At 41.4% G+C, this 27886-nt stretch overlaps 1 protein-coding gene across 10 annotated transcripts in view; it reads right to left on the reverse strand.

Annotated features, from left to right (window-relative positions):
- Nucleotides 1-11713, reverse strand: part of FGGY (FGGY carbohydrate kinase domain containing) — a 425323-nt gene extending 413610 nt beyond the window's left edge. For 5 of the 10 annotated variants that reach the window (XM_047872229.1, XM_047872228.1, XM_047872226.1 and 2 more), the window contains exons 1-2: nucleotides 11594-11691; nucleotides 10524-10646 (exon numbers count right to left, since the gene is read on the reverse strand). Coding sequence is in view for 1 of the 10 variants with exons in the window: in XM_047872227.1 (XP_047728183.1) it covers nucleotides 10466-10489 (24 nt within the window). In the remaining 9 variants the exon portion in view is untranslated. Of the gene's footprint in view, nucleotides 1-10465; nucleotides 10647-11593 lie in introns of those variants that run through there. The other 5 variants (XM_047872219.1, XM_047872231.1, XM_047872220.1 and 2 more) reach the window with 5 other exon arrangements.
- Nucleotides 11714-27886: the final 16173 nt, after the last annotated feature.

Raw genomic sequence — 27886 nt, forward strand, 5'->3', positions numbered from 1 at the left:
AACCTCAAAGTTGGCCAGTAGTTCTACCATCCCAGAATTCCGTGAACAACATACACTGAGACTTGTCTGTTGAAATCACTCTTGACTTTACACAGTCTTCCTCTCATTCTTCGTCCCCCACAACCCACCGGTAACTGAGTCCCTTCTTAATCTCTCCATCCTGTGGCTGGTTTAGCAGAACACAAGCTCCTCGGCTGTCAGCCTGGTCTGCAACAGACTTTGCTGTAACGGAGGCCCGACTCCAGATGGCCAAGGGACTGGTAATACACTGAGCCTGAATGATTTCTACCTCATCGCCCTACTCTCCCTAAAGCCACCCCCCACATACATCACCGTGTATCACTGTATAGGTACCTGCTGTATGAAGTCTGCTTCCTCCAAGTCTCTCTTCCTCCAAGAGCCTCCTCAATAATTTAAGATGATGAAGGCAGAGGTGGCGGGGGCGGAGCGGGGGTGTGGGGGGAGGATGTGATAGAGGAGTCTCCTGGGAAAAGTATTCCTAGTTTGGGAAGGAAATCTCATCATTTCCCCCTCACACATCAAACCTACTTCTCCCAGACATACTATTCCTTCTCTCCTGTCTCTCAGTGAGCAGCACCACCAACCATGCTGACTGTTTGCCAGGCATCTATAGGTTATGACTCCTGTGCAGGTTATTCTCAGCCTGCCCCACCCCCCCTCCCCCCACCATACACTCAATCCTTTTCTGCCTACCCTCTGTCCCAGGGCTACAGTCTGGATCTCCAGGCGCCCAACCCTCTGTCTTCTACTTGGGTTTGGACAATGGAGAGCAGTAGCAAAAGGCGTCAAGAAGGAAGGAGAGTAAGGTCCAGGCTCCCTTGGACCGAACAACCTGCATCTCTTGAACAAAGGTAACAAAGCCTCTCAAGGCAGATTTCTGCACAGTTTCTCCTTTTGGGTTCTGGTAACCTTCCTCTCCTAACCCCTTTACATAGGACAGAACAATCCTACTTTCTCAGCCCCATGGATTCAGGCTGCCCTCATCTCTCTAAATAGTTCCTTTACTAAAAAATTATCCTAATTGGAGGGTGTCTTCTATTTCCTTTTGATCTACTTCCTGCACTGTGCCCTTTCAGACATCAAGGAGTAAAAGTGGTCCCATTATTACTGGTGCCTGGATACTTCAAAACCTCTTCCTCATACCCTCAAATAGTCCTTCTTTAAATTTTCTTCAGAAATTCCAGTTGAAGACCTCCACTGCTAGCCAAGATGAAGTAACAGGAACCATATTTACCCTCCCATCAAAAACTACTTTAAAAATATACATATATAGGAAATGAGGGTTCTCAGGACCCTGAACATGAAGGCAAGAAAGTACAGTGAGCCCAGAAAGGGGAGGGAAAATGAAATGTCCTGAAATTGCTGAAGCTTAATGTGTGGGACCATGGTACGGGAAGAGGAAATCCAGGCCAAGCCCTGCAGTCTGCCAGCATTGAGGAAACAGAGCTAGGAGTCTGTGGACAACAGGAAGCTACACTTCTTAGGGCAGAGTACAAGAAAAGAGAGAGCTACACAGAGGGAGAATTCCAGAGAACTACAAAAGGTGCTCCTCAAGCATTCAGGAGAGTACCAAACACCACATGCATGTGAGGAAACCATTTGCGCCAGAATCTCCCAGAATCTCCCAGAATTGGTGTACTTCACAGGGGGCCATGAATAGTGCCCACTGACACCAGCCAGAGTGGAAAAACGTAATTCACAGGGTACTAAGTAGAGTAGAAGGGTTTCACCTCAGCAGTGAAGAAGAATTAACCCTGGTCCCACCTAACAAAGCTTAGGGCAAGACTCAAAAGAATCCAATGGTTTGCAAATACCTCACTCATACCCCAGAACAAAGTTCAAGTGTATTTATAAAAATACAAAACCATCTAGCACAAAACAAGGTAAAACACACAATGCCCGGTGTTCAATCAAAATTTACCAGGCATGCAAAGATACAGGAAAATACTATCCAAAATGAGAAAAATCAATGGGCAGTGACCTCACACTGACACACTGGACAGAGTTAGTAGACACAGATATTAAAATAGCTATGATTCCTGTATCTCGTATGTCAGAAAGCTAGGTGAGAGATTGAACTTGAAAGTTCAGAAATGGAAGATGAAGCAACTTTAGGCTGAAATGCTAAAAATGACAACCAGGATATCTGAGATGAAAAACTTACTGTATAGAATTGGACAATACTGAAGAAAAGACGAGCGACCTTCAAGACACAACAATAAGACACTAACCACGAACAGAGAGAAAAGATTCTTAAAAAACAGACAGAGTATCGGTGAGCTGTGGAAAAACTACAAATGGTACAACACATGTGCAATGGGAATCCCTGAGGCAGAGCACAGAGAAGGAGTCAGGAACAATATTTGAAGAGCCAATGGTCACAAACATTTCAAATTTGATGAAAACTACAAACTCACAGATTCAAGAATACCAATGAACCCCAAATAAAAGAAATATGAAGAAAACTGAACCAAGACAACATCAGATTCAAATTGTTCAAAACCAATGATACAGAAAATCTTAAAAGCAGCTTGGGGTGAGGGGAGGTGACAATTGCCCAAAAGAAAAAAAAAAAATACGGGGGCACCTGGGTGGCTCAGTCAGTTTAAGCATCCAACTTTGGGTCAGGTCATGATCTCATGGTTCGTAGGTTCAATCCCAGCATTGGGCTTTCCGCTATAGCCCAGAGACCACTTTGGATCCTCTGTCTCCCTCTCTCTGCCCTTCTCCCTTTCACACACTCTCCCTCAAAATAAATAAATAAATAAATAAATAAATAAATAAATAAAGATTATCAAAGAAGACGACATTACGAAAGAAAGAAATAAAGAAAAATAGTAAGGACAACAGATTTCTCATCAGAAATAATAATGCAAGCTAGGAGACAGCAGAGTAAGATTTTTGAAGTATTGAAAAAAAAAAGACTTTCTATCTAAAATTCTGTACCCTCTTTTGGAATGAGCACTGGGTGTTTTATGGAAACCAATTTGACAATAAATTTCATATATTGAAAAAAATAAAAAAAATTAAAAAAATGAAATTCTGTACCCTGTGGAAAAAAAATTCAGAATGGAAGCATTAATAAAGACTAACTCAAACAATGATGAAAAAATTCATTACCAGCAGAACTGCACCATAAGAAGCGAGGCAAAAAATGACAGCACATGGAAATCTGCATCTATAAAACAAAACAGAATGTAGAGCACACGAGGAACTATGTGGGTACATATAAAGGCTTTTTAAAAATTACTCAAATGTCTGGGGCACCTGAGTGGTTCAGTCAGTTAAGCATCTAACTCTTGATTTGGGGTCAGGTCATGATACCACGGCTGGTGAGTTCAAGCCCCACGTCAGGCTCCCAGCTGTCAGCACAGACTGCTTGGGATTCTATCACTCCCTCTTTCTCTGCCCCCTCACTCACTCATCCTCTCTCTCTCAAAATAAATAAACTTAAAAAAATTACTTGAATGTCTTAAAAAGATAACTGACTCCCTAAAACTAAAAGAATAACCATACATCATGGGGTTTAAACCTATGTAGATATAAAATGTACAATATAAAATAACAGTAGCACAAAGGCTAGGAGGCAAGAATTATAAACACACTGTTATAGGGTTCCTATATTATATGTTAAGTGGTATATTTCCCACTTGAAAGTTGACTCTGATAAATTAAAGATGTATTCTGTAAACCCTAAAGCAACCATTAAAATAATACCAAAAGAAAAAGCTATGCCTAGTAAGCCAATAACGGAGAGAAAAAATGAAATTATAAAAAACAACCCAAAAGAAGGCAGAAAAAGAGTAAAAAGAACAAAGAACAGATGGAACAAATAGAAATGAAAAGAAAAAGCTAGATGGGTGCATTTAAAAATTTAAAAGAAACCATATGAATACTTACATTAAATATAGTCTAAATACTCCAATTAAAAGGCAGAAATTAGCAGGCCTCACTTCGTTATCCAGTCCAACTATATGCTGCCTATAAGGAACCCATTTTAAATATAAGAAACACACAGGTTAAAAGTAAAAAGAAGAAAAAGATATGCAACAAAAGAGCATTCAAAAGAAAGCTAAATCATTATCACACTAAGTAGATTTTAAAGCAAAAACACCACAGGTCTAATAACTAAGTATATTTCAGAGTCAAGAATATTCCCAGAAACTAAGAAATAATAATGAGGATGATTCACCAAGATAACCTAACAATCCTAAATATTAACACACCTAATAACAGTGCATCCGAATACATAAAGCAAAATGTGATAGAGATGCAAAGAGAAATGCATATATCCATAATTATCCTCAGAGATTCTAGCACCATTCTCTCGGTAATTCTCTCAATGATGGAGTAAGTTGACACACAATCAGCAAGGATGTAATATACAGTAGTCAGCAAAGCTGATATATTGATAAGTAAAAAGCACTCTATCCAAAAAGGGGCAGAACACACATACTTTAAGTTCACATCAAACATTTACCAAGACAGACCATATTCTGGGCCAAATAATAGTCTCAAGAAGTTAAAAGAATTCAAATCCTACAAAGTACCTTCTATGACCACAATGGAATTAAATTATAAATCAATAATTAAAAGATAAGTGGAAAGTCCTCAAATATTTGGAAACTGAATAACACTTCTAACACATGGATCCAAGAAGACATTTAAAAAATATAAAGTATTTTAACTGAATGAAAATAAAAATATAGCAGAAGTGGTAGGATGCACTTGATGCAATAAATCTATAGCGTCATAAGCATGTAATAGAAAAGTTGCCTCAAATAAATAACTCAATTTCCATCTTAAGAAATTAGAGAAGAGTAAAAGGAACCCAAAGTTAGCAGAACAAAAAATAAATTTCAGAGGAAAAATCAAGAAGTTAAAAAAAAGACTACAGAAAATAAATAAAAACCAAAAGCTTTTTTTTTGAAAAAACCAATCAAATTAATACATTTCTGAACAGAATAACCAGGAAAATAAAGAGAAAAGATGCCAGTATTAGGATTTTATGTATCAGGAATGAGGGAGATGAAATCACAACAGATTCTACAGATATCAAAATAATGAGGGAATATTATGAGCAACTAAGAAGGTATGTACAAATTCCTTAAAATATAGGAACTACCAAACCTCACTGAAAAAGAAGCAGATGATCTGAATAGTCCTGTATTATTAAATCAGTTGAGTTCTTCCTCTTCTTGACAGAAAACCAAAAACAAAAAGAACTCTAGACATCTTCATTGGTGAATTCTACCAAACATTTAAGGAAGAAATAGTATTCTATACAAACTCTTCCAAAAAACTGAATTGGAGGAAATCCTTTCCAACTCATTTTTGAGACCAGAATTATCTTGATAACAAAACTTAAAAGACAACACAAGGAAAGAAAACTGTATCAATATTTATCATTAACATAAATGGAGAAATTCTTAAAATTTTAGCAAATAGAATCCAACTAACTATAAAAAGTATAATAGGTCCTGACCAAGTGGGATTTATCTCAGGAATACAAGGTCTAACGTTCAAAAAAAAAAAAAATTCGGTGAATATAATCCATCATATTAAGATTCTTTAAAAAAAAAAAGGTCTTAATTAGTTACAGAAAAGAACACCTGACCCAAAAAAAAAATTCATTCTTCATTTAAAGACAAAAACAAAAACAAAAAAAATTTCAACATGTCTCAGCAAAACAGGAACAGACTGAAACTTCCTAAACCTGATAAAAACCTACTATAAAAACTATTCAAATATCATACATCATAGTTAATGATGAAAAAATGAATGTTTCTCCCTAAGAAAGATCAGAAAGAAGATGTCACTTCCATGCAACACGGAGTAGAGATTCTAGCCAGTGCACTATAGCAAGAAAAAGAAATAAAAGGCAGCCACATTGAAAGGAAGAAAGTAAAACTGTCCTTATTCACAGATAACATGATCACCTACATAGAGTATCTGATGGCATCCACAAAAAAGCTATTAGAACTGAAAAGGAGTTTAGCAAGATTGCAGGATACGTGACCAATACACAAGCAGCAACAAACTGGAAGATAAAATTTAAAAGATAATTTCATTTCAATAGCATCAAAAAAATAGGATACCTACAGATAACCTGACAAAGATGTGCAAGACCTACCTACTGAAAGGTACAAAACACTGAGAAAAATTAAGAAAGACCTAAATAAACAGATATACCAACCATGGGTTAGAACACTCAATTGTTAAGATGTCAATTTGCTCCCAAATTAATGTAGAGATTTAATGTCGTTCTAACTTAAATCTAAATAGGTTTTTGTGAAACTGACAAAATGACTGTAAAATCAATACGGAAATGTAATGCACCTAGAAAAACCAAAGCAACTTTTGAAGATGTACTTCAAAATCCACTTATACTACCTGGCTTCAATACTTATTGTTGCAAGATTTTTTACCTCAATACCTGGATCCGTTGTCTGGCCACTTCGAAGAATGAACAGGTGGACACAGAATGAGCAGCAGGCAAAGTTTATTAGAGTCTAAGATTAGAAAGCAAGAGGTAGGAAAGCTGTCTTTACAGAGAGGGGGAATTCAAAGGTGAATACCTGTGGACTATAGAACAGGGGTCCTTGTTTAATAAGGTTCTGGTCACACACCCACCCTTCCCTTCCTCCTTGTTCCTTCTCAGGTTCTACCTTTATTGGCTGGATAACACTAGGTGCTGGGTTGTCCATTCCTGATTGGCTCGATTCCATTGTATAAGGGCTATGGCCATATCATTCCTTCTGGGTCATATGTTTTATGGTCTACTCCTTATTTTCAGTTAGGTCTTTTGTCAAATTCCTGAGGGAAACTGGTGGGGGAGTAGGTGGTGTCTGTTACATTCTTCAGAGGAACATTATGCCGGAGGGGGTTTATTGTAGTCAGCCACTCCCAAAATTGTTCCAAAATATGTGTTGTTCCCCACCCAGGGACCTCAGATCATCTTTCCCTCTCTGCCTACTGAATCCTATCTTTTCCTATCATATTATTATGAAACTATAGTCATCAAAACTATGCAGTATTGGGCATTAAAACAGCCAAAGAGAACAACGGAACAAAACAAAACAACCAGAAATGGGCCTCCACATATACACAGTCAATTGATTTTAACCAAAGGAGCAAAGGCAAGTCAATGGAGAAAGGATAGGCTTTTCAGCAAATGGTAGTAGAACAATTAATGACATACATGAAAAAATTAACTTTGTTTCATATCTGATGCTATAGATTAATTGAAAATAGATTGTGGATTTAACGTAAAACCAAAACAATGAAGCTTCTTTAAAAAAATAGGAGAGGGGCACCTGGGTGGCTCAGACGGCTGAGTGGCCCACTCCAGCTCAGTTCATGATCTCATGGTTCGTGAGTTTGAGCCCACATCAGGCTCTGTGCTGACAGCTTGGAGTCTGGAGGGTGCTTCGGATTCTGTGTCTCCCTCTCTCTCCAAGACCCTCTCCCATTCATGCTCTGTCTCTGTCTCTCAAGAATAAATAAACATTAAAAAAAAAATAGGAGAAAATGAGAGTTCTGGGTAGGCATGACTTCTTACATAAAATTACTAAAACCATGACCCATAAAATAATAAATTGATAAAAGAGTCATCATCAAAGTTATAAATTCACAAATTAGACTTCATCAAAATTGGGAACTCTGCTTATGAAAAGACACGGTTAAGAAAATGAAGAGAGAAGAGGTGGCTCGGTGGCTCAGTCAGTTACACATCTAACTCTTGATTTTGGCTCAGGTCATGATCTCACAGTTCATGAGTTCAAGCCCCATGTCAGTGGGGTTCTGCTTGGGATTCTCCTTCTCCCATTCTCTATCTGCCACTCCCCCTTGCATTCTCTCTCTCTCTCTCTCTCTCTCTCTCTCTCTCCCCCCCTCTCTCTCATAAATAAGCTTAAAAATATATGAAAAAACAAGCCACAAAATGGGAGAAAATATTTGTACATACAAGTGACATAAAGAACTTGTAATGAGTATATAAAAGCTCTCAAAACTCAGTAAGAAAATAAACGGCTCATTTTTTACAAGTGAACACAAGATTTCACAAACACTTCACCCAAGAAGATATATGATACATATATGGGCAAGTAAGCACATGATAAGAAGCTTGAAATTATTATTCATTAGGGAAATGTTGAAACTCCCTCAAAGAGGACTCCATGTTATCAGAATGGTTAAAATTAAAACGAGTGACCACACCAAGTGCTGGAGGAACCGGAAGTTTCATGCACCACTGAAGGGAATGCAAAAAGGCACAATCGCTCTGAAATACAGCTTTTTAAAAAGTTAAACACACACCTACCATGTGAACTAGCCATCCTCCTTCTAGGTATTTAACCAAGAGAAATCAAAGAATAGGCCCATTCAAAGGCATGGATATGAATAGTCCTAATGGCTTTATTTGTAGTAGCCAAAAAGCAGCCCATAATCCAAATACCCACCAACAGGTAAATAGATAAAGTACAGTATATTCGTGCAATGCACCAAATGAAGTATGTGTGCATGCTCAACATGGATGAATCTCAACATGATCAAGTAAAAGCCACCATGCAAAAAAGATACGTATTGTATGACCCCACAGATAAAATCCTAAAATAATATTAAATAATCTATACTGACAGAAAGCAGATCACTGGTTGCTGGGGGGGGGGGGGGGGGGGGGTTGGGAGAACCAGGAAGGAAGGGATTACACAGGAGCACAAGTAATCTTTATGGATGTTAGAGATGCTCTTTATCTTACTTGTGATGATGGTTTCACAGACCCAGACACACGTCAAAACATCTATTAGATATTTTAAATATATACAGTTTATTATATGTCAAGCATACCTCAATAAAGCTGTTGAAAAATACCCCAGTTGGGAAAGCCTTTTCCCTGACGGCACTGTAACTGCTCCCTCCTTTCCCATTCTCTACATCCAATCGCTGTTAATTCCTAACCATTCCACAGCCAACCTTTGTACAATGCAGGGGTTAGGGGCACTGACCTGCCGCGACATAAAAATCTGTTCACAACTTTTGACTCCCCAAAAACTTAACTTTCTAATAGTCTAGCATTGATGAGAAACCTTACCAAAAATATAAACAACCAATTAACACATATTTTGTGTGTTATATACTGTATTCTTATATACTGTATTCTCACAATGAATTTAGCTAAAGGAAATGTTAAGAAAATCTTGAGAGAAAATACATTTACAGTACTGTAAAAATTCCACGTATAAGCGCATCTGCGTTCAAACCTGTAACGTTTGAGGGTCAACTGTATTCTCTCTCCCTCTCCAGTCCAGAACTATCACCCTAACCCATCTCTCACCTGTATTATAAAAGCCTCTCTCCACCCTGAGGCCAGAATTAACTTTCTAAAACACCAATCTGCATCACTTCAACAGCTCCTGATTGCTCTGGAGATAGGTTTCAAACTCCCTTAATATGAATCACCTGACCCTCCCCAATCTGACCTGATCGGACCTTTTCACCTTCTGCAGCCTCCTTTCTGGTGATTTCCCACCTCACCCTTTCCTATCTAGCCATATGAGTCAACAATGTGCCAGGTTTATATAGTTTTGCACACGCTGTTCCCAAGTCAAATAATCCCCTTCCCTTTTGTCTCTCTCCAGCCCACTCATACTGAGGCTCTGTCACTCAGCTCGAGGATGATCTCCTCTGGGAAGTCTTCCACGAAACCCCACATTAGGCCATTTGCCCTTCTCTCCACTTAGTTCAAATCACAGTCAATTACCAGCATCTTCCTCATACCCTGCCGCAACACTAATCTCAGAATCATATAATCTCCCTCATTAGACTAGATATAATAATCAGACTGAGTGAAAGTTGGAAGCAGAGAGCAAACCTTGTTCATCTTTACCTACCCAGGGCCTACCACAGTACCAGGCCCAGAATACATGCCACACCATTAGTGAACAAATGAATGAATGGAAGAACTGGTTTGGATGACCCTTAGACCACCACCTGGGTTGATTCTGTATTTCTCCGTATAAAGAGATGGGCAGGTGAGGTTAAATGATCTCTGTAGTACATTCTGGTGAAATAATTATTTCAAATCCCCTGTAGGGAGGTGGGGGAAGGGGGGGGGTGGTTAGTCCCTATTCTGGCTGGGCAAGATTCATTACCTCTAAACTGTTTTCAAAACCAGCTGGTAACTGACTGTGATTTGAACTAAGTGAAAGGTTAGGGAAAGGGAACCAGATTCCAGGAAAAGACAAGGTCCACAGCAAAAATTAACACAGCCTGGAAGAAGGCCCAGTCTCCTCCCAGTAAACTTCTTACTTTCATCCAGAAAGATACAGATCTCCACCCTCAGGATTATTCCCTTCTCCCAATACGCATGTTTTGATTTCCAAATCCAGCAAGGGAGGCTCCCAAGCTCGCTTCCCCTCAAAATCAATCACAAGGCCCTTCTCACCCTCTCTGGTCTTTCCCTTATCATCCTTAGTCAACAATCCTCTGGGCCTCCCACTCACATGTCCTCCTCAGCTGATCCAACAGCCAGGCCAGTGATCATCAGGTCAAGAGCCAGGCAGAGGGCCTCATTAACAGGAGACTCCCAGAAGACCAGGAGGCAGTGGAAAGGCTGCAAGACCCAGCTGGGAACCATAAAAAGTAAAAAAATCAGGATATATATTTGGTGGATCATAAAAAAAGAAAAGCAAGCAAAAACAAAACAAAACTCTACCATCTGTATAATAGCCACAAACCAAGAGAAGACCTGCCTTCTTTCTCACTGATTTACAATTCAAAAGTGTAATCACTTCCTCCCTCCAGATCTCCTATTTTAAAAAATTAACCTAATGCTGTTCCATGTTTTGGTAGTGACTGACCCTTTAATTTAGGGACGCTATTAAGACCTAAGAAGTGCTTTCGTGGAAAATAGCCAATGATTAGGGAAATTCACCATTTTACATCTTGCCAATCCTTAAAAGAAGGGAAATGAATTAAAAAGCAAGGATAACATTAGGCCTTTCCTACCAGGCTAACTGTAACCAAACAGCATTATACCATCACAACTAAAATGCACCTTAGACGTTATCACAAGCTGCTGAAAGCGTTTGAAGTTACAAGCAGCATTGGCCTTTAAAATGTCTTAGGCAGCCAGATTTGTATTAAAAACTCAAAACTGTTCAAGAAAAAATATCCTAAAATAGGGGTCCGGGGGAGGGAGGGAGTGACTAAAATATAGAGAGCGTGAACACAGTTAATTGGTCGGAGATGGCAGAGGACCCCGGGTTCCCGACATCTCATAGACAGCCTTGGGGATGCAGTAAAGGCCGACTCTTCTTCTCTCCACGGGCCAGCCGCCTCACCCAGGAGAGGGCACAGGGAACTCAACAGCATCCCGGGGGGCGGAGGCCCTGCTAGCTTGAGACTTAAGCGGCAGGAGAAGGAAGACCAAAAGGAAAGGGCGGCGACTGCGGGAAAGGTGGGGGAGGCTTGGGCCGGGTGAGCTCTCGGGTTGGAGAACGTGGGCGCTACGAGCCTGCGCGCCTGCAAAAGCCCCTGCTGCACACGTGGGACTGGGAGGAGGGTCACTTACTTGTCCAATCTGAAATTAGATTTTAGCTAGCGGGGCTCTGCAGGTTGCCGTGCGGAACGGCACCGCGCGCGTGCAGAGCGGTCCCAGAGAGTGGCTGCGGCTGCGCCCCGGCCCCGCCCCCGCCGGACGCGGCCCCTGTAAAGCCACCCCTGATTGGCCCTTTGAACCGGGCCGAGGATTGGCCCGCGCGTGCCCACCCCCGCCTCCGAAGCCTCGCCCCGGCTCCACGGGCCTTATGGACTTTTTAAAAAGGCAAGGAGGTCCCCTGCATAAACTCTTCGCAGCCTCTGACGCTTGGGTGTGGAAGATCCGCATCCTATAACCGCTTCTCAACCATTTACTGAATGCAATTTACTGACCGTTGTAGGAGGATGTCATTAATAATAATAATATATTAATAATAATTACTGAATGCTTGCTTTGTGCCAGGTCCTCTTTCTGATACTTTGCAGGAATTTATCCGTGTAATCCTCTGGCCAACCCTCTGAAGTGGTGTCACAGTCTTTAAATCCTCAAAGCAGATAGGCCCTGCCTGTGCAGAAGTTACAATGTGTGGGCCCTAGACACACCCAATTCATTTAAACCTCACAGTTCTTGCCTTTCCAGTAAACTAGGCGGTATTCGCCCCTATTTACAGATGCAAGAGTCATCTGTTTTTTTAGCTTGTTCTGAAACACAGCTAGCTGCTAGGGAACCAGACAGAGAATTCCAACTTGGGCTCCAATTTGAGCTGTTTGCCTTCAAAAAGTAGGTTCCCAGGCTGATGGGACTGAAGATTTGGAAGATAGTTCAGCAAGCCGCTGATTCCAAACCCTTTGCTTCCCTAGAAAAGTAAACTGAGGTCCAGTAAAAGGAAGTGAGTTTCCAAGACCACAGCAGATATAAGAGGTAAGCCTAGGTAATAACAGTGATGCCATTGAACTGGCCTATGTGCCATGCGCCTTACAGTCCCTGTCTGCTGTCCTCCTGACCATCCCCAAAATAGATGCTCTTCGCTTTGTCTTGCAGGCGTACATACTGGCTCAGGCTGAAGCCGTATGATCAGCTACATCTACTAGGGAGTCTCTTTGGGAGGGGTGGGGGTGGTCATTTTCTTTCTTCTACACCATAATTTTTCCCCTTTCATTTCCAACAAATATCCAAAGATCTAACCATGGACTCTTTGGGAAGATAGGAGGTACTGGGATCTGATACTTAGCACCTGGCTGAATTATAGTGTACAATAGAAATAATATTAAGACCTGTGTATCTTGACCTTTCTATAGGGTTGTGAAGAGCAAACAAAAAGTAATAGTTATGGAAATACTTTGTGAAGTGTTAGATGCTGAATACATGTAACACGTGGCTTCTAGATCTTCCTCCCTGTACCCCGGGAACAGAATACATGAAATACACTTGTTGTCTCATGAACTATGGCAGGACATGTCATTTTGGCCAGACTTCAATTAATGTGGATTTGCTGTCTGGTCTTTAGGTATGTCTCTGTTTCTAGGCTTTATGTATTTGATTTTTGGCTTGTTTCCTCTTATTAGCATACTATCAGTAGTAATAGCAATCATAGCACTGTGGCTAGAGCTTCAGAAGCCATTTGTACCATAAGAGAACCTCAGAATAATTGCTACAGACGGCAAAGCAGCAAGGTGAAAAGGCTGACACCATACCCCACCAGACCAACAGCCACTGCCCACTTCCACATGAAAGAAATAAACTGCTGTCTTGTGCAAGATACTTTCATTCTGTGTTTTCTGTCACATGGGTCCAAACCTAATCATAACTGATATGTACAGCCTATGTCACACAAATCACTACAGCAATTCTGTAAGGTGATAGATGCCCAGAGAGTATAAAAAAAATGTTCAAGGTCATCCAGCCAAGTGGTGGAGATGTGATTCTAGGCCAATTTTTGTTCTCAATTTCAATTAGTACCCACTGCCTATTATAAACAAATGAATATTTTTATTTTTTTTCTATTTACTTCCATTCTACTCATATGTTCTAGGGGGTGGCAAACTTTGCCTTTAAGGGACCAAATATTAAATATTTTAGACTTTGTGAATCATCCAATTTCTGTTTTAACTACTCAACTCTACCTTTGTAGTGCAAACACAGCCATAGATAATAGTAAACGTGTGGATGTGACTATGTTTCAAAAAACTTTATTTACTAAAGTGGGCAAAGAGCAACAGCACATGAAAAGATACTCAACGTCGCTCCTCTTCAGAGACATACAAATCAAAACCACACTGAGATACCACTTCATGCCAGTCAGAGTGGCTGAAATGAACAAATCGGGAGACTATAGATGCTGGAGAGGATGTGGAGAAACGGGAACCCTCTTGCACTGTTGGTGGGAATGCAAACTGGTGCAGCCACTCTGGAAAACAGTGTGAAGGCTCCTCAAAAAATTAAAATAGATCTACCCTATGACCCAGCAATAGCACTGCTAGGAATTGACCCAAGGGATACAGGAGTGCTGATGCATAGGGGCACTTGTACCCCAATGTTTATAGCAGCACTTTCAACAATAGCCAAATTATGGAAAGAGCCTAAATGCCCATCAACTGATAAATGGATAAAGAAGTTGTGGTTTATATACACAATGGAATACTACTTGGCAATGAGAAAGAATGAAATCTGGCCTTTTGTAGCAATGTGGATGAACTGGAGAGTGTGATGCTAAGTGAAATAAGCCATACAGAGAAAGACAGATACCATATGTTTTCACTCTTATGTGGATCCTGAGAAACTTAACAGAAGACCATGGGGGAGGGGAAGGAAAAAAAAAAAAAACGGTTAGAGAGGGAGGGAGTCAAACCAGAAGAGACTTAAAAACTGAGAACAAACTGAGGGTTGATAGGGGGGGGGGGGGGGAGGTGAGGGTGGGTGATGGGCATTGAGGAAGGCACCTGTTGGGATGAGCACTGGGCATTATATGGAAACTGATTTGACAATAAATTTCATATTAAAAAAATAAAAAATAAAAATAAAGTGGGCAAAGGGTTGTTGGTTTTGGTTTTTGGTTTTTGGTTTTTTTTTTTTGATAGTGATGTTCCATTACAAAAGTGCATTGGAAATACATTACAGAGGTGGGGGATTGTGACATTGTGACATTGCAGGCAGACCCACACTGTCGACTGATGTAAAAGGCCAGTGCATGACAGAGTGGTCCAGAAGAAAGACCCCTAAGCTGATACTGAATGAGACTGGGCAGTGAGTTTATGTCTGTCGCTGAAACCAGGCCTATATCCTGGACCACCCCTGGTTGCCTCAGTTTCCCTATGTATTAGCTAATGAACGAAGAACAATGTAAATGTTATTCATACATCCCCATTTTCCATGGATACAGGGAGACTGAGATGAGATGATACACTTCATCATATTTTGAAAGCTGTCACTATTATCCAACTGTGCGCACATTGTTTCATGTCAGCTAAAGCCACATATACTCCTCTGTATCCCTGAGTTCCCAGTCTTCATTCCTCCATCATGAAATGTATAGATTGTATCAAATGCCTAGTCATCATTAGTGTGTCTGTTTATCCCCTGAACTCCTCCCCAACTCTGCATAAGGAGTTATGGTGTTGCACTGGATCAGAAGACTGAGTGTTGGCAAGTCTAGACTTCCCTTCACAGTTACTGCTGGGCAGCGTGGGGATCATGCAGAGTCATCGTCCACTAGGCACATCAGAAGTCACACTGGAGAGGCAGCACAACAGAAAGACAGAAAGAAAGTAAGTAAGTAAGTAAGTGAGACAGAAAGAAATGGGTTGTGAAACCCTGGAACCAGCTGAACTGGAAGTTTGTGTAATTTCCTTCCTGCTCAGAGAGTTACATAGAGCACCAGAAGGTACACAGGAGACCTGGTGCTCTCTCTGATGACGCGTGGAGACCTTGTGACTCTCTAGTGGCATTCTCTGAAGGCTTTTCCTGCATTAGCAACCCGCCCCCTCTCGTTAAAGAGAAGACAATTTTTCCCTGAGATTCTTAGAGTCACAGCACAGAAATAGACATAGTCATTCATTTACATGAATTCATTTATTCATGCATACATTTGTGTATTCATTCATTTAACAAAGATTTATTGAGTGCCTACTCTTCAAGGCGCTAAAGAGATGGTGTTGAGAAGAACAGATATTGCCCCTGTCTTCACGGAACTTACAATCATGAAACAGACATTCAATAAACAAACATGAAACAGACATTGAATAAATAAGCAAGCAATTGATTCAGTTTCACATAGAAAGGGAAATAGGATACCCTGAGAGAAGAAACTGATTTAGATTAAGGTCTAACTTAGATTAGTGTTTTTTTTTTTTTAGAAATATTTTAACATTTATTTATTATTGAGAGACAAAGAGAGACAGAGCATGAGGATGGGAGGGGCAGAGAGAGAAGGAGACACAGAATCCGAAGCAGGCTCCAGGCTCTGAGCTGTCAGCACAGAGCACAACGCGGAGCTCGACCTCACAAACAGGGAGAGATCATGACCTGAGCCGAGGTTGGATGCTTAACTGACTGAGCCACCCAGGCGCCCCTAAATTGATGATTTTGAGGAAACGGGTGCTTTACATACATAATCTCCAGTCTTCAGCAAACCCCTGTGAAGTGGCTATTCTCACAACCATTGTACAGACAGGGAAACTGAAGCTCAGGGAGATTAGGTGACTGATCTAAGCCTGCTCGTAAGTCTGGAGCAGGCTGTGCTCTCTCCAATACTTCACAAACCCAGAAGGTGAAATTTTCCTGCCTGCCACCTTTGCACATGCTATGCCTCCTTCTACCTGGAAAGCTGCTCCCTCCGTTCTTCTCTTACTGGGTTCATATCCTGCTTCAGCGTCTAGTTGAGGGCCTACTTTCTCTGCAAAGTTGCCACCTCTGTTTGAGCCCTCAATCCATCTCTTCTAGGCTCCTAGAACAATCATTATCGCTGAACCTAGGACACCTTGTAGAGTGAATTATCTTTTTTACAGATTAGCCCTAATGTCCTTGCTCACGGTCCTGGGAGCAAAACATAGGCCATTAGAGCCAGGGGCTCTCCTCCCAGTTCTGCATGTTTTCCGGGTGACCTGGAAAAAGTTTCTTCACCTCTCTGTATTTTAGTTTCCTTGGAGAGTAACAATATTCTTGAGATATAGCCTAAAACATTTGTCCCAGTGCTAAACAGATGGTAAATGCTCCGTAGTGCTTAGTTTTCTACCCAATTCCATTCCCTAGATTGGAAGCCTCTGGAGGGCAAGAACCACGCCTTCTTCACTACAGTCTCAGCAGCTAGAGCCATGCTCTGTAACAGCAGGTATGTTAAGTGGTATATAATTATGCCGGTGACAGCCCCTACCTGCCCACTGGGCCCCTCACTACTAATGAAACTTGTTTTCTCCTGTCTTTCTTCCTTTCTCTCTTTTGCAACTTTGACCCCTTTACACTTCCCTTAAACTTGATCCTCCAGCAGGGACAGGTGCCACTGCATACACACTCTCTCTTTTCCAAATCTACACTGTCATCTCAGGAGGAAAAATAACTGCTGTAGTTCGCTGGAGCCCAAACAGGTGGTCAGTAAGGGGAAACCACTTTCTAGAAGAGCCTGCTGAGCTCGCCACTCTGACCACCACTGGGAGCCATATTTTATACACAAAACCATTAGTCTGTTCAGCCCGCCTCTCTGAAGGATGCCAGTAGCTTGTTTCCAAAGACAGGAAAACACTCCAACTTACTTTATTAATTCCTTGCAACCTATTCCGTGCCCTCTGTCTGCCTGCCTTCATCTCTTCACTCAGCAAACATCTGCTGAATACTGAGCACTTGCTAAGTGCTAGGCCAGAGCTGGTACTATCCAGAAAGCAGAGATGAATCATGGTGGGCACCCCAAGGCCATGAGAAGAAGAGGAGACTCGGGGTACAAGGGGAGAGGAAAGACTGTGTTAGCCTTCACCGAGCCCTGTGCTCTGCACCTCCTCCCACGGCCTCAGTGATTCCTCCCAAACTCCCATGTGTCAAGAGAGGGGTTGCTGCTGAAGAAGGGAAGGCTCACAAGGGTGAAACAGCCTCCCCAAGGTCATCTATCACAAGACCACATGTCAAGCTGCCAAAGAGGGAGTTTCTGCTGAGGAGCGAAAGTGGGCAGAGAAGTTCATGCTAGATAGAAAAGTTTCCGATGAAGGCAAGTCCTAGTAATCTCGCTGGTGTCAACCCGCAGCCCCAGTTTTCCCCTCTGGGTTTGAGCTGCCCACCCACTTCCCAGTTCCAAGACCCTACTCACCATTGAACCAGTTCTATGCCATCTGTAGCTTTCTTCCCTGACACCACCCCATCACAAGCCCACAGCCTCTTGGCCATGAGTCATTTTAATAAAAGTGCAAACTATGTGATGAGCCATGACAACAATGTGCAACCCTAAACCCCAAGCAGTGTTTTTCTGCAACAAAGCAACAGGTGGAAGAAGAGAGTCCAGGGCCATGAGACGATGATGAGGCCAAAAGAGAGATGGGAGGCAGCCTACTGGAAGTGCATGCTCAAGGCCTCAGGGGCCGCTGGAGCCTGTGAAGAATGCAGTCTTCAATGGGAAGAACTGTGCCATGAACTTCTCTAGAATCATGTCATTTGGAAAGCATTAGAGAGCATTGGTTTGGGTAGTTTTCAGACTAGATTCTGTGGGAAGGTTTCTACATGGCAAAGGAGAGGCTGAATGAACTTTCAGGCCCTCCGAAGTGTCCCCCTTCCCTGCCAAGTCGTTTTTTTCTCCAAGACACCAGATGAGGGGGCTAGTAGGGGCTGAAATCCAGTCTCCATTCCGCTGGCCAAACTCTAGGACTGTGAAGCCCTGGTACCCCACCAGAGAGGTCAACTTTTCCTAATTTGCACAATGTGTAAAACAGAATTTTGGTAGCTTTGTCCTCTCTCCTGCCCCAACCACACAAGCATGCAAACACACATACACATAAAGCCACACAAACATACCCACAGACTCACACGTCAAAGGACAAGCACACGCACATAATTGCGCAAACACACATGTAGCCATATATCCACACTACACACAGAGCATGTAAACACAATATGTAGAAATTAAATGATAGTGGAAAGAGTGGTACTCTCAGAAATGATAGCCTTAGGTCTTTTCATAATATGAGTCTTACAATTAGTTTTGTTTTTAGCTTATATCATGATGGAAAATTTGTGACTTTTAATACTGCTACATAGCATACAGAATCATGACTCCCACTTTTTTGTTTATCCACTTTCAGAACTCACAAGTATTGGTGTCTACCCCAACTTCTTCACCTCCCAAAGGACTTCTAGAGCCGTGGAAAAGGATATGAGGACTTCACAGTGAGGGTGTAACATTATTAAGGAGTATAAAAGACAGGAAATTTTTGGTTGTAAGAAATAGAGATATAACTCAGACTTTATTTAGCAAATAACATATACAGAAACAAACCAAAAGGCAACTTATTGTCTCATATATTTTGGCAGTCCCAAACGGAAGTCAACTTCAGGAAAGGCTGGATCCAGGGATACAAATTATGTCTTTTATGTATATTGATGCCTTTTATTCTACATTTTTTATTTCTTAATTCCTGTGTTGACTTCCTACTCAAGCAGCAGCAATTCATGTTGTAGCAAAGATGGCCAGCAATTGCTTTAGCCTTACAATGTCCTTATAAATCTTGCTGGGAGGTGCATGAGTGTCTCTCCAGGCTCCGATTTCTTGCAAGAATGCTGGACACAGCTTTAAATGGCCCAGTTTTGGTCAAGCATCCATCTCTAGGGATGGATTAGAAAGAGGTAACCTTCACCCGTACCAGAAAAACTGAATAATGAGGGTTGAGGGTGATTCCCCAAAGAGATGGTAGACAGGAAAAGGAATATTTATATTCTCCTCCCTACTTCCAGGTACACTCATGGGTCAGGCTCTGTGCTGAAGGCTGGGGGTACAAAATAAAAAGTGTTCACATTCTTTTCCTCTAGGAATTCACAGCCTAGCAATAGAAATGGCGTGTAAGACGATAGTATGGGACATAGAAAGCAATAACCACAAAATAAAAGTCTGATTAAATACACTTCATTAAACAACACTAAGAAAATGAATAGGTGAGCCACAGATTGGGAATAAATATTCATAAAATATAACTCTGTAAAACCATTTGCATTTTTTAATAAGAGAAAACATTCCAGCTTGCAAAAATAGGCAAAAGTCTTGGACACTTCATGGCCAATACGGCCAATAAACCTGTGAAAAGTTGCTCAGATTCATTAGTTCTCAGGGAAATGCAAAGTCAAACCACAATGAGATACCACTACCTAATGTCTAGAACGGCTAAAATTAAAGACATTGACAAAAATGTTGGAGATAATGTGTAGCAGCCGACCTCTCCTGTATCCCTGGTGGGAATGTAAAATAGTACAACCATTTTGTAAAATCATACATCTACACTATGACCCAGCAACTCATTCCTAGGTATTAACCCAAGATAAATGGAAATTACATAGTCACAAAAAAGTATTTTCGAGGGAGTGTTCATAGAAGTTTTATCATTCATAGCTCCAAACTGGAAACAACCCAAATGTCCATTAACACGAGAACAGATTAACAAACTGTGGTGTGCCTGTACAGTGGAATATTCCTCAGTCATAAAAAAAGGAATAAAGTACTAACAACTGTAATGACATGAATGCATCTCATAGAAAGTATATTGAGTGAAAGGAGCTGGCCATAAAAGAGTACAACCCGTACATTTCTGTGCATTTCTGTGAAGTTCTTAACTAACTTATGAAGGAAAATAAGTGACTCGGGTTGGTCTGGAGGGTGAAAGGGTGGAGGTTAGGAGGAAACCTAACCATGAAAGGTTATGAGAAAACTCTCTAGAGTAATGGAAATGTTCAAAACCTTGATAGATGTGTGGGTTATACAATCATACCCATTTGTAAGTGTGTATTTCATTTACATTAAATACAAAAAATATTAAAAAATAAGTAGTTGAGGGTAGAGAGTGATGGGAGGTATAGAAAAAGCAGGAATGACAGAATGTTTATAACTGCAGAAACTGAATGATGGGTACATAGGACGTCACTCAACTATGTTGTTTACTTTGTGTATGTTCGAAATTTTCCATAAAAGAAGAGTTTTTAAAAAGCAAATAAATTCATGTTTAACACTATGATGACTTCCATGAGAAAAATAGGAACTGGAACGACAAAACCTAGAGAAATTACCTGCCAGGGGAGTTGGGGGTGGGAGCAAGGAGTTAGAGTGGCTCTCAGAAAAGGCATTTGAGAAGAGAGGATATTCGATTTGGGAGTTACCAGCCAAGAAGGACTAAAGTGGTTGGAAATGCCCAGAATGGACAGCGAACCGTTAGAGAACACCAAGGAACCTCTGTGACAGGGCATCATCACAAGACAGCCAGTGGTGCGTACTCTTCTGAAATTACCCTTCCCCCGTAGGAATCAGCGCAGCCGAGTGTGCAGGGCGAAGGAACTGCCATCAGGCTAAATTCTTCATCGTGTCCTTGGATGATCTAAGTCACAACCCTTCTCTGCCCTTCAGTTGCCTTAAGTGTGAGGTGAGAGTTTTCAACAAGATTATTTCTTAAGGTCTCTTCCGATGCTTGAAAGCTTTCTGCAGTAGCAAGTTAGTTGTGGCAAAGAAGGAATAAAACAAAGGTCTGAGAACCTATAGGTCCCAGAATTTCCCTACTGCCATATTCCACATGTTCCAAGGTGCACACTCTTTCACATTGAACATCACAGAAATCAGGGCACACCTTACACCCAACGACGTCAGATGGCCAGGCCATAGTTGCGTTGCCTGCCTGGAGGTCTTTGGCTATTAGTCTGGGGCAAAGTGACTGGCAACCACAGTCACCGATTGTTTAGTTGAAAGACCACCTGTGGACCTTTGGTGGAGCAAATGAGTTGCAGTTGTCTGGAAATCTCCTACTCATGCCTTCTTGCAGAGTGAAAAAATGACACCAACATCAGACTTTGCAAATTGGTACCGGTAGGCTGACACCAACTTCCCAAGACAGCTTCCAAGGCAAAGCACTCTTAAGGAACGCTGCATCCCCAGACTGTCTCTAGGGCTCAGTTGACAATATTGTGCAGAAAAACACGTCAACAATGGAGTCAGAAAGTGCTGCAGAAGAGGTAAACCATTCCAAATGTGAAGAAGTCTTAGTAATACCTTAACCAATGTTTTGCTTGTATTTTCCTTGTTACATATACCCAAGGGCAATATGTGATTTAAAAACACATGTCTAAGGGTGCCTGGGAAGCACCAATCAGTCCAACTCTTGATTTCGGCTCTGGCCATCATCTCGGGGTTTGTGGGTTTGTGCTCCACATCAGGCTCTGCACTGACAGTGCGGAGGCTGGTTGGGATTCTGTCTCTCTCCCTCTCTCTCTGCCCCCTCCCCTCAGTCTCTCTCAAAAATAAATAAAATAAACATTTAAAGAATATGTCTAAATAAGTCGGAGATTTTTGTTAAAATTTCTAAATCATGTCTAATTATGTCTCAAAGATTTTTTAGTACTAATAAAAGAAAATAAACTTGAAGTAATTAGGAAGTGTCATATCATAGCTTAATCAGCAATGCTTTTTCTTTCCAAGAGATATGTAAAATAATAGTTCAGCTGGTAATCTTAACTGTGATGAAATCCCATAGTGAAACCCTATGCCTCCCCAACACTCACTTCCTGTGCCTCTGTATTCTTTTAAGACTCTCGATAAGGCTTCACATTTGAGGGCTTTTCTGTACCAGGAGCTGTGCAAAAGGCTTTACAAACATCCCCTCACCTACCATGTAACAGCCTTATAGGAGATACCATTATCATACCCTTTAATGTTGAAGAGGCTAAGATATGTTGTCCAAGGTCACAGTTTATATCACTTCCTTTCTGAAATTAGTGGAAAATCACAAAATGAACTTTTCCCAGCTCAGATACACTCTCCAGAATCTGTCCATGAACAATAATGCAGGGAGCTCCTGTGACTTGGGGCGGTACTAGAGAAGGTTCTCATGTACACGTACCTCAAGGGAGGCCGGCAGCATGGGGGCGGGGGGGGCAGCACAGAGACAAGCTTTGGAGCCACACAGACCCAGGTTCTAATCTCAACTCTGCCACTTTACTGGTTGTGTGATTTTTGAACAAGCTATTTAAGTTCTTGGAGCCTCAATTCTTTCCTGTGTAAAACGGAACTAATATAACCTAACTCCAAGAGTTATGTGAGGGTTATATAAGTTCACTCAAGTATTCATTTATTCAACAAATATCTACAGAGTGCCTGTTGCATGCTAGGCATCGTATGTAATGTAAAGTGAATGCTATACCAAAGCCCCTAGCAGAGTGCCAGGCATAGAGCAGACACTATGGAGAAAATTTGTTTTATTTTTATTTTTCTGCACCTATTTCTCCTTCTTACCAGCACACCATTTCCCTTTTGGGCAGCCCCCTCCCCCCTCCCCCAACCTATGCTACTGTAATTAGATGCTCTGTCCTTCACTGACTTGGCCACGAGCATGTGAAACAAGCTAGGTCATGGGCATGGGCTCTCTGGAACTTGAGTCTTTAGTGGAGTGACGGAGACTGAAAATGGTAGGCATTCGTGCAAACCACCTTTGCCAGGGCTCTTCCACCTAAGAGCGAAGCTATCTGTTCCTGTTCATTTCCAAGCTCTATTCTGCAGCCTTACTATAGTTTTGTTTGTTCGAGGTCACACGATCATTCCAAAACTTCCCTTTTCGTAAGTTACCTAGAGATAGTATTAGTCATTTGCAACCTAAGAAATTAGATGCACGATAAAGAAGAAAAAAAAAAGTTGACTCCCCTTTCTCTCATATTTATTATCGATTTAGGAGAATAGGAGAAGTAGCAAAAAGGGTGATTAATGGCACAGGGGAATTTAGAAGTGCCCATTTTGGCAGCATATATACTGAATTCAGAATAGTTGATAGATATTCTAAACAACAATGCCATTGACTTACATTGGTTAGGGGGAGTGCTTACTATGGGACAGACATGCACACACATTGTCTCATCTAAAGCTTGCAAGGAACCTGTGAAATAGGTATCAACAGGTGTCCTAGATGAGGACATTAAAGCTCAGAGAGATTAATGGCTTGTTTGTAAGATTGCTACACAATTTGCAGGGCCTAGTGTAAAATAAAAATGCAGGGCCCCATGTTGAGAAACTATTAAGAATTTCAAAATGGCAACAGAAAAACATTATATTAAGTTCAGAATCCCCCTGGGCATGGTTTTCCCCCATTCCTCACCCTCAAAACTGCCCAGGTCACCCACCCATAAGGTTGGCCCAACTTGCTTAAGCCAGTAAGTGGCAGAGCTGAGATTTAAACCCAGAACCCTTTGAGTCTATAGTCTCAAATTGTAAGTAACCCTACAATGGGAGCACCCCAGATCAGAATGATACTGACACCCATTCCAGATAGTTCCCATCCACGTTGTCTAGGCACTGTCCTCAGCCCCTACCCCAGAGAGCATCTGGGAGACTCAAATGAAAGGGTGATAATGATGAGAAGCTCAGAGATTCACAGGGAAAAGTAATCTAGGAGAGTAGTGACAAGTCTTGTTATCCCCTGCCTTCCTCCTGGTTTTCAATTAAGGCCCCACCCTTTGCAAGGTTTCTAGACCAAGGAGAGAAAATTTGGAAGAGGCTCAAAAGAATGATGAAATTGCTGCACACAAGTGTTCATGAAATTGTGAGTGGTCACCCTGTAGACCAGAAGAATCACAGTTGCCATCAGCCACTTCCCTGCCAAGACAGAAGTTCTGCGAATCCTGGGGTCTCTCCTGTTTACCACAATACCCCAAGTGTCTGGCACAGTGCCTAGGGCATAGTTAATGCTCAATAAATAGTAAATGGTGCAATTGGTTGACCAGTTTGCCGAATGTCAGTCAAGAAGAAGAGGGATTAGATGTGGTTTTTCTTGAGGAAGAACATCCGTTCCAATGGAGTTGACCGGCTTTGACTCTTGAATGTGGGAAAGCTCTGCCTCTCCAGCTCAGAACAGGCTATGAGGTCTCAGGTGTGGAGATATGACAAAGCTATGCCCCAAATGCATTTCCTAGAATACCAGAAATAGCGAAGAGGTTCCTACTCCTAAGGAATTTCCAACTGATTGATGGTAGCTACCTGGGCCTCTGTGGAAAAGCTGCTCATAGAGAAGTCAATGAGAAATATCGCTGTCCTTTAGACATCCTTCTAAACCTTATGGTCTGTGACTCAGTGAATGTGCATATTTGGTCCAGCCCAGAACTGTTGGTAAGGCTAACTTCAATGTCCCAATCGATGTAAGGCAAAATTCTGAAACTGAGTTCACCAGAGTTTATCACTATGTGTAGCCAGACAAATGTACAACTCTCCTGCCTTCAGAAGAATTTTCTCCCCTAATTGGGATGGTGATTTGAAACACATTGTCATTTAATTCTGATTAAATCCAAAGTTAGGGAGCTTTTGAGAATTCTTTCTTTTTTTTTTTTTTTCTTCTCAGTTTTGGGCTTGGATACTGGATATATAATATCTAACCCCACTGGGCAATCCTGGATGTCAGAGTCCCCATGCTTACAGACATCTGCAGGGAGAGAGCTTTGAATAAATCTGTCTAAATAGTAATGATGCATTACATTACTTCATAGCGATGTTAACCTTTGGAGGCAAAAGTCCAGACAGGTTGAGGAATGGAAAATGAGGGGGTAAGTGGGGGAACAATTCCATTAGCTGTAATCAAAAGAAAAGGCCAAAAGGGGATTAAAATCTATACTGTGTTCAAAAAGGGCAGAGACTAAACCACTCCAACTTTGAAGAGGAAAGATTAAATGTTTGCTGTTGTTTCCTGTTTTTTCCACTAAAAGAGTTTATTAATTTACACTTAAGACTCTGCCTGCCTCAGTTAACTAGAGTTTTTAAAATGCATGACAGACTTACTCATTTAAAAACAAGGAAAAAAATAACCCCTCCATACAGTTCCCATTTCCTCTGACCCATACTTTATAACTTTATTTAGATCAGGGTTTTAAACCTGGAGATCCAAATACTCCACTTTTTAAAATAAAATACAGGGGGTTACTACAACTTTATTAGAATTTCAGAGTATGTATGCATATTGTATATACACACATATACTTTTTTCCTGATCAAATACTCCAAAGCTGTTTAAGATTATTAGAGTTTCTGATTGATTACACTTCTGGAAAAAAAAATTAAGAAATTTTACACCGACTACGTCATCTTTAAAGTATCTTTTTTTCTTGATTCCGATATTCATTGAATTCTGGGTCAGGAGCTAAACACTATTCTAACCATTTTTACTAAATGCTTCTTCATTTAACCCTCTTGGGTACTAGGGAACATTTACCTGCCCCTCCCCTTTCTCTTTCTTGCAGAAAACAGACTCTGAGAGTTTGAGTAATAATCATCGCCACCCTTTACTGAACACCTCTGATGTGCTAATTGTTTTTACATCTCATTTAAACTTCCAACAGCGAGGTCAATGTTATTTTCTGGCCATTTCAAAAATGACGAACTAAATGATCCATAAAGTTAAGCAATTTGTCCAAAGGATATTTAAGTTGGTAAATGAAACATGGGTTGGAGCCCAGGCCTAATTTCGAATCCTGTCCTTTGATCACCACACCCCACTGGTTTTTTTTTCTTGATCAGCTATAATACTTGCACATGTGCACCCTTGGCCTTGAGTGGTAGGACATGCTACTGAACAGGGGCCCCACCACCATTCGATGTCAAGCTGACCGCACCTGTAATGCAGTTATGCTGGCTTCTCTTCCGTGGACGCACACTTTCAGAATTTATGTCACGAGATAGGAGTAACATCAACATATCCTATAACTTTCCACTTCTGGAAATTGTTCCCAGCCACCCAAAGTTGTGTTTACAAGTGGTTGTGTGTTTCCTGTGAAAGCCTCTCACAAGAGGGTCGATCTTCCCACTTCCTGGGCTTCACAGGAGCCCTGTAACTAGGACGGAGACAGGTCTTCCGGGTGCAAGGTAACAGCTAGGGAACTGTGGCATTGGCAAAAAAGGTATCGCCTTTCCCCGTATTTCTGAGCCTCCAAGGCTCCACATAAAGCCCCCTTCTCTAAGAAAGCTCCCTTCCTGGACACTGGCTGTCATCAGCCCTCCCAAGCAGCACGCTGCCGCAGCCAGCGACAAGGTGGGTGTGAAACATTTACTGCAATGGGCTCTCACTCCATCACCCATGCAAGTCTTCAGCTGCCTGTTTGTGATGTGCCACACACTTCGGAGGTGCTGCAGGTATAGATCCTCCTCAGGAGTGTAGGGGGACCACATGTGACAAAACAGTTACAATAACTGTAGATTAAGGGCTTAAATACTGGTGCTTTTCAAGTAACGTGAAAGTGTAGAAGACGTAGAAACAAAGTCTCCTGAGTGTGTTCAGGAAAACTTCACAGAGGAAGTCACATTTAAGTGTGGTTCTGAAAGAAGAGTAGGAATTTTCCAAGAGGCAAACAAACAAACAAACAGGGGTAAAGGCGGTCCAGGAGGGTCCAGCACAGAGGTTGAACAGTTAACAGCACGTTGGACAAACACGGTGACTTTCGGTTTGACGGCAGTGGAGAGGCGCTGAGGCCTGAGTCTGAATTAGGTGTGAGACTGTGAAAAGCCTCATGTGTAGGTCTGAGGTCCTGACTCTATCCTGTCTGTACTACACATTTTCTTTTCAATTATTTAACTATCTTATTGCATTTCCCCCTTATGATAATAGAAACATGCGTGGGAAATAGAAGTTAGAAAGGACCCACAGGGAAGGGAAGGAAGCAAACAGCTATATCAGTTACAGTTTCCAAAGATGGAAACTATTAAACAGAGCTATAGCAAAAATTTTCAGCTTTAATTAAAGATGTGTGGGACAAAAAAAATAAAAAATAAAAAAATAAATAAAGATGTGTGGGACAAAGAACTGTGTATTCCATGTGGGAGAAAACAAATAACATCCAAGAAAATGCTTTGCTCTCTTCTTTTTAACATTTCCAGAAGAAGACCTTCAGACAGGAGACAAGGAGACGGGAAGGAATAGTTGTTGAGTGCCAGTTCTATGTTGTTATTGCATAACATTGAATTAATTGTAACCCTTAGTTCATAATACACTCTTACCATGTTATTAATGAGTAACCCTCATCATCCTCATCATTAACGGTAAAATAAAATATTGTTGGGGTGCCTGGGTGGCTCAGTCGGTTGAGCATCCGACTTCGGCTCAGGTCATGATCTCGCGGTCCGTGAGTTCAAGCCCCGCA

The sequence above is a fragment of the Prionailurus viverrinus genome, chromosome C1 (genome assembly GCF_022837055.1).
Source record: "Prionailurus viverrinus isolate Anna chromosome C1, UM_Priviv_1.0, whole genome shotgun sequence".
NCBI lineage: Eukaryota > Metazoa > Chordata > Mammalia > Carnivora > Felidae > Prionailurus > Prionailurus viverrinus.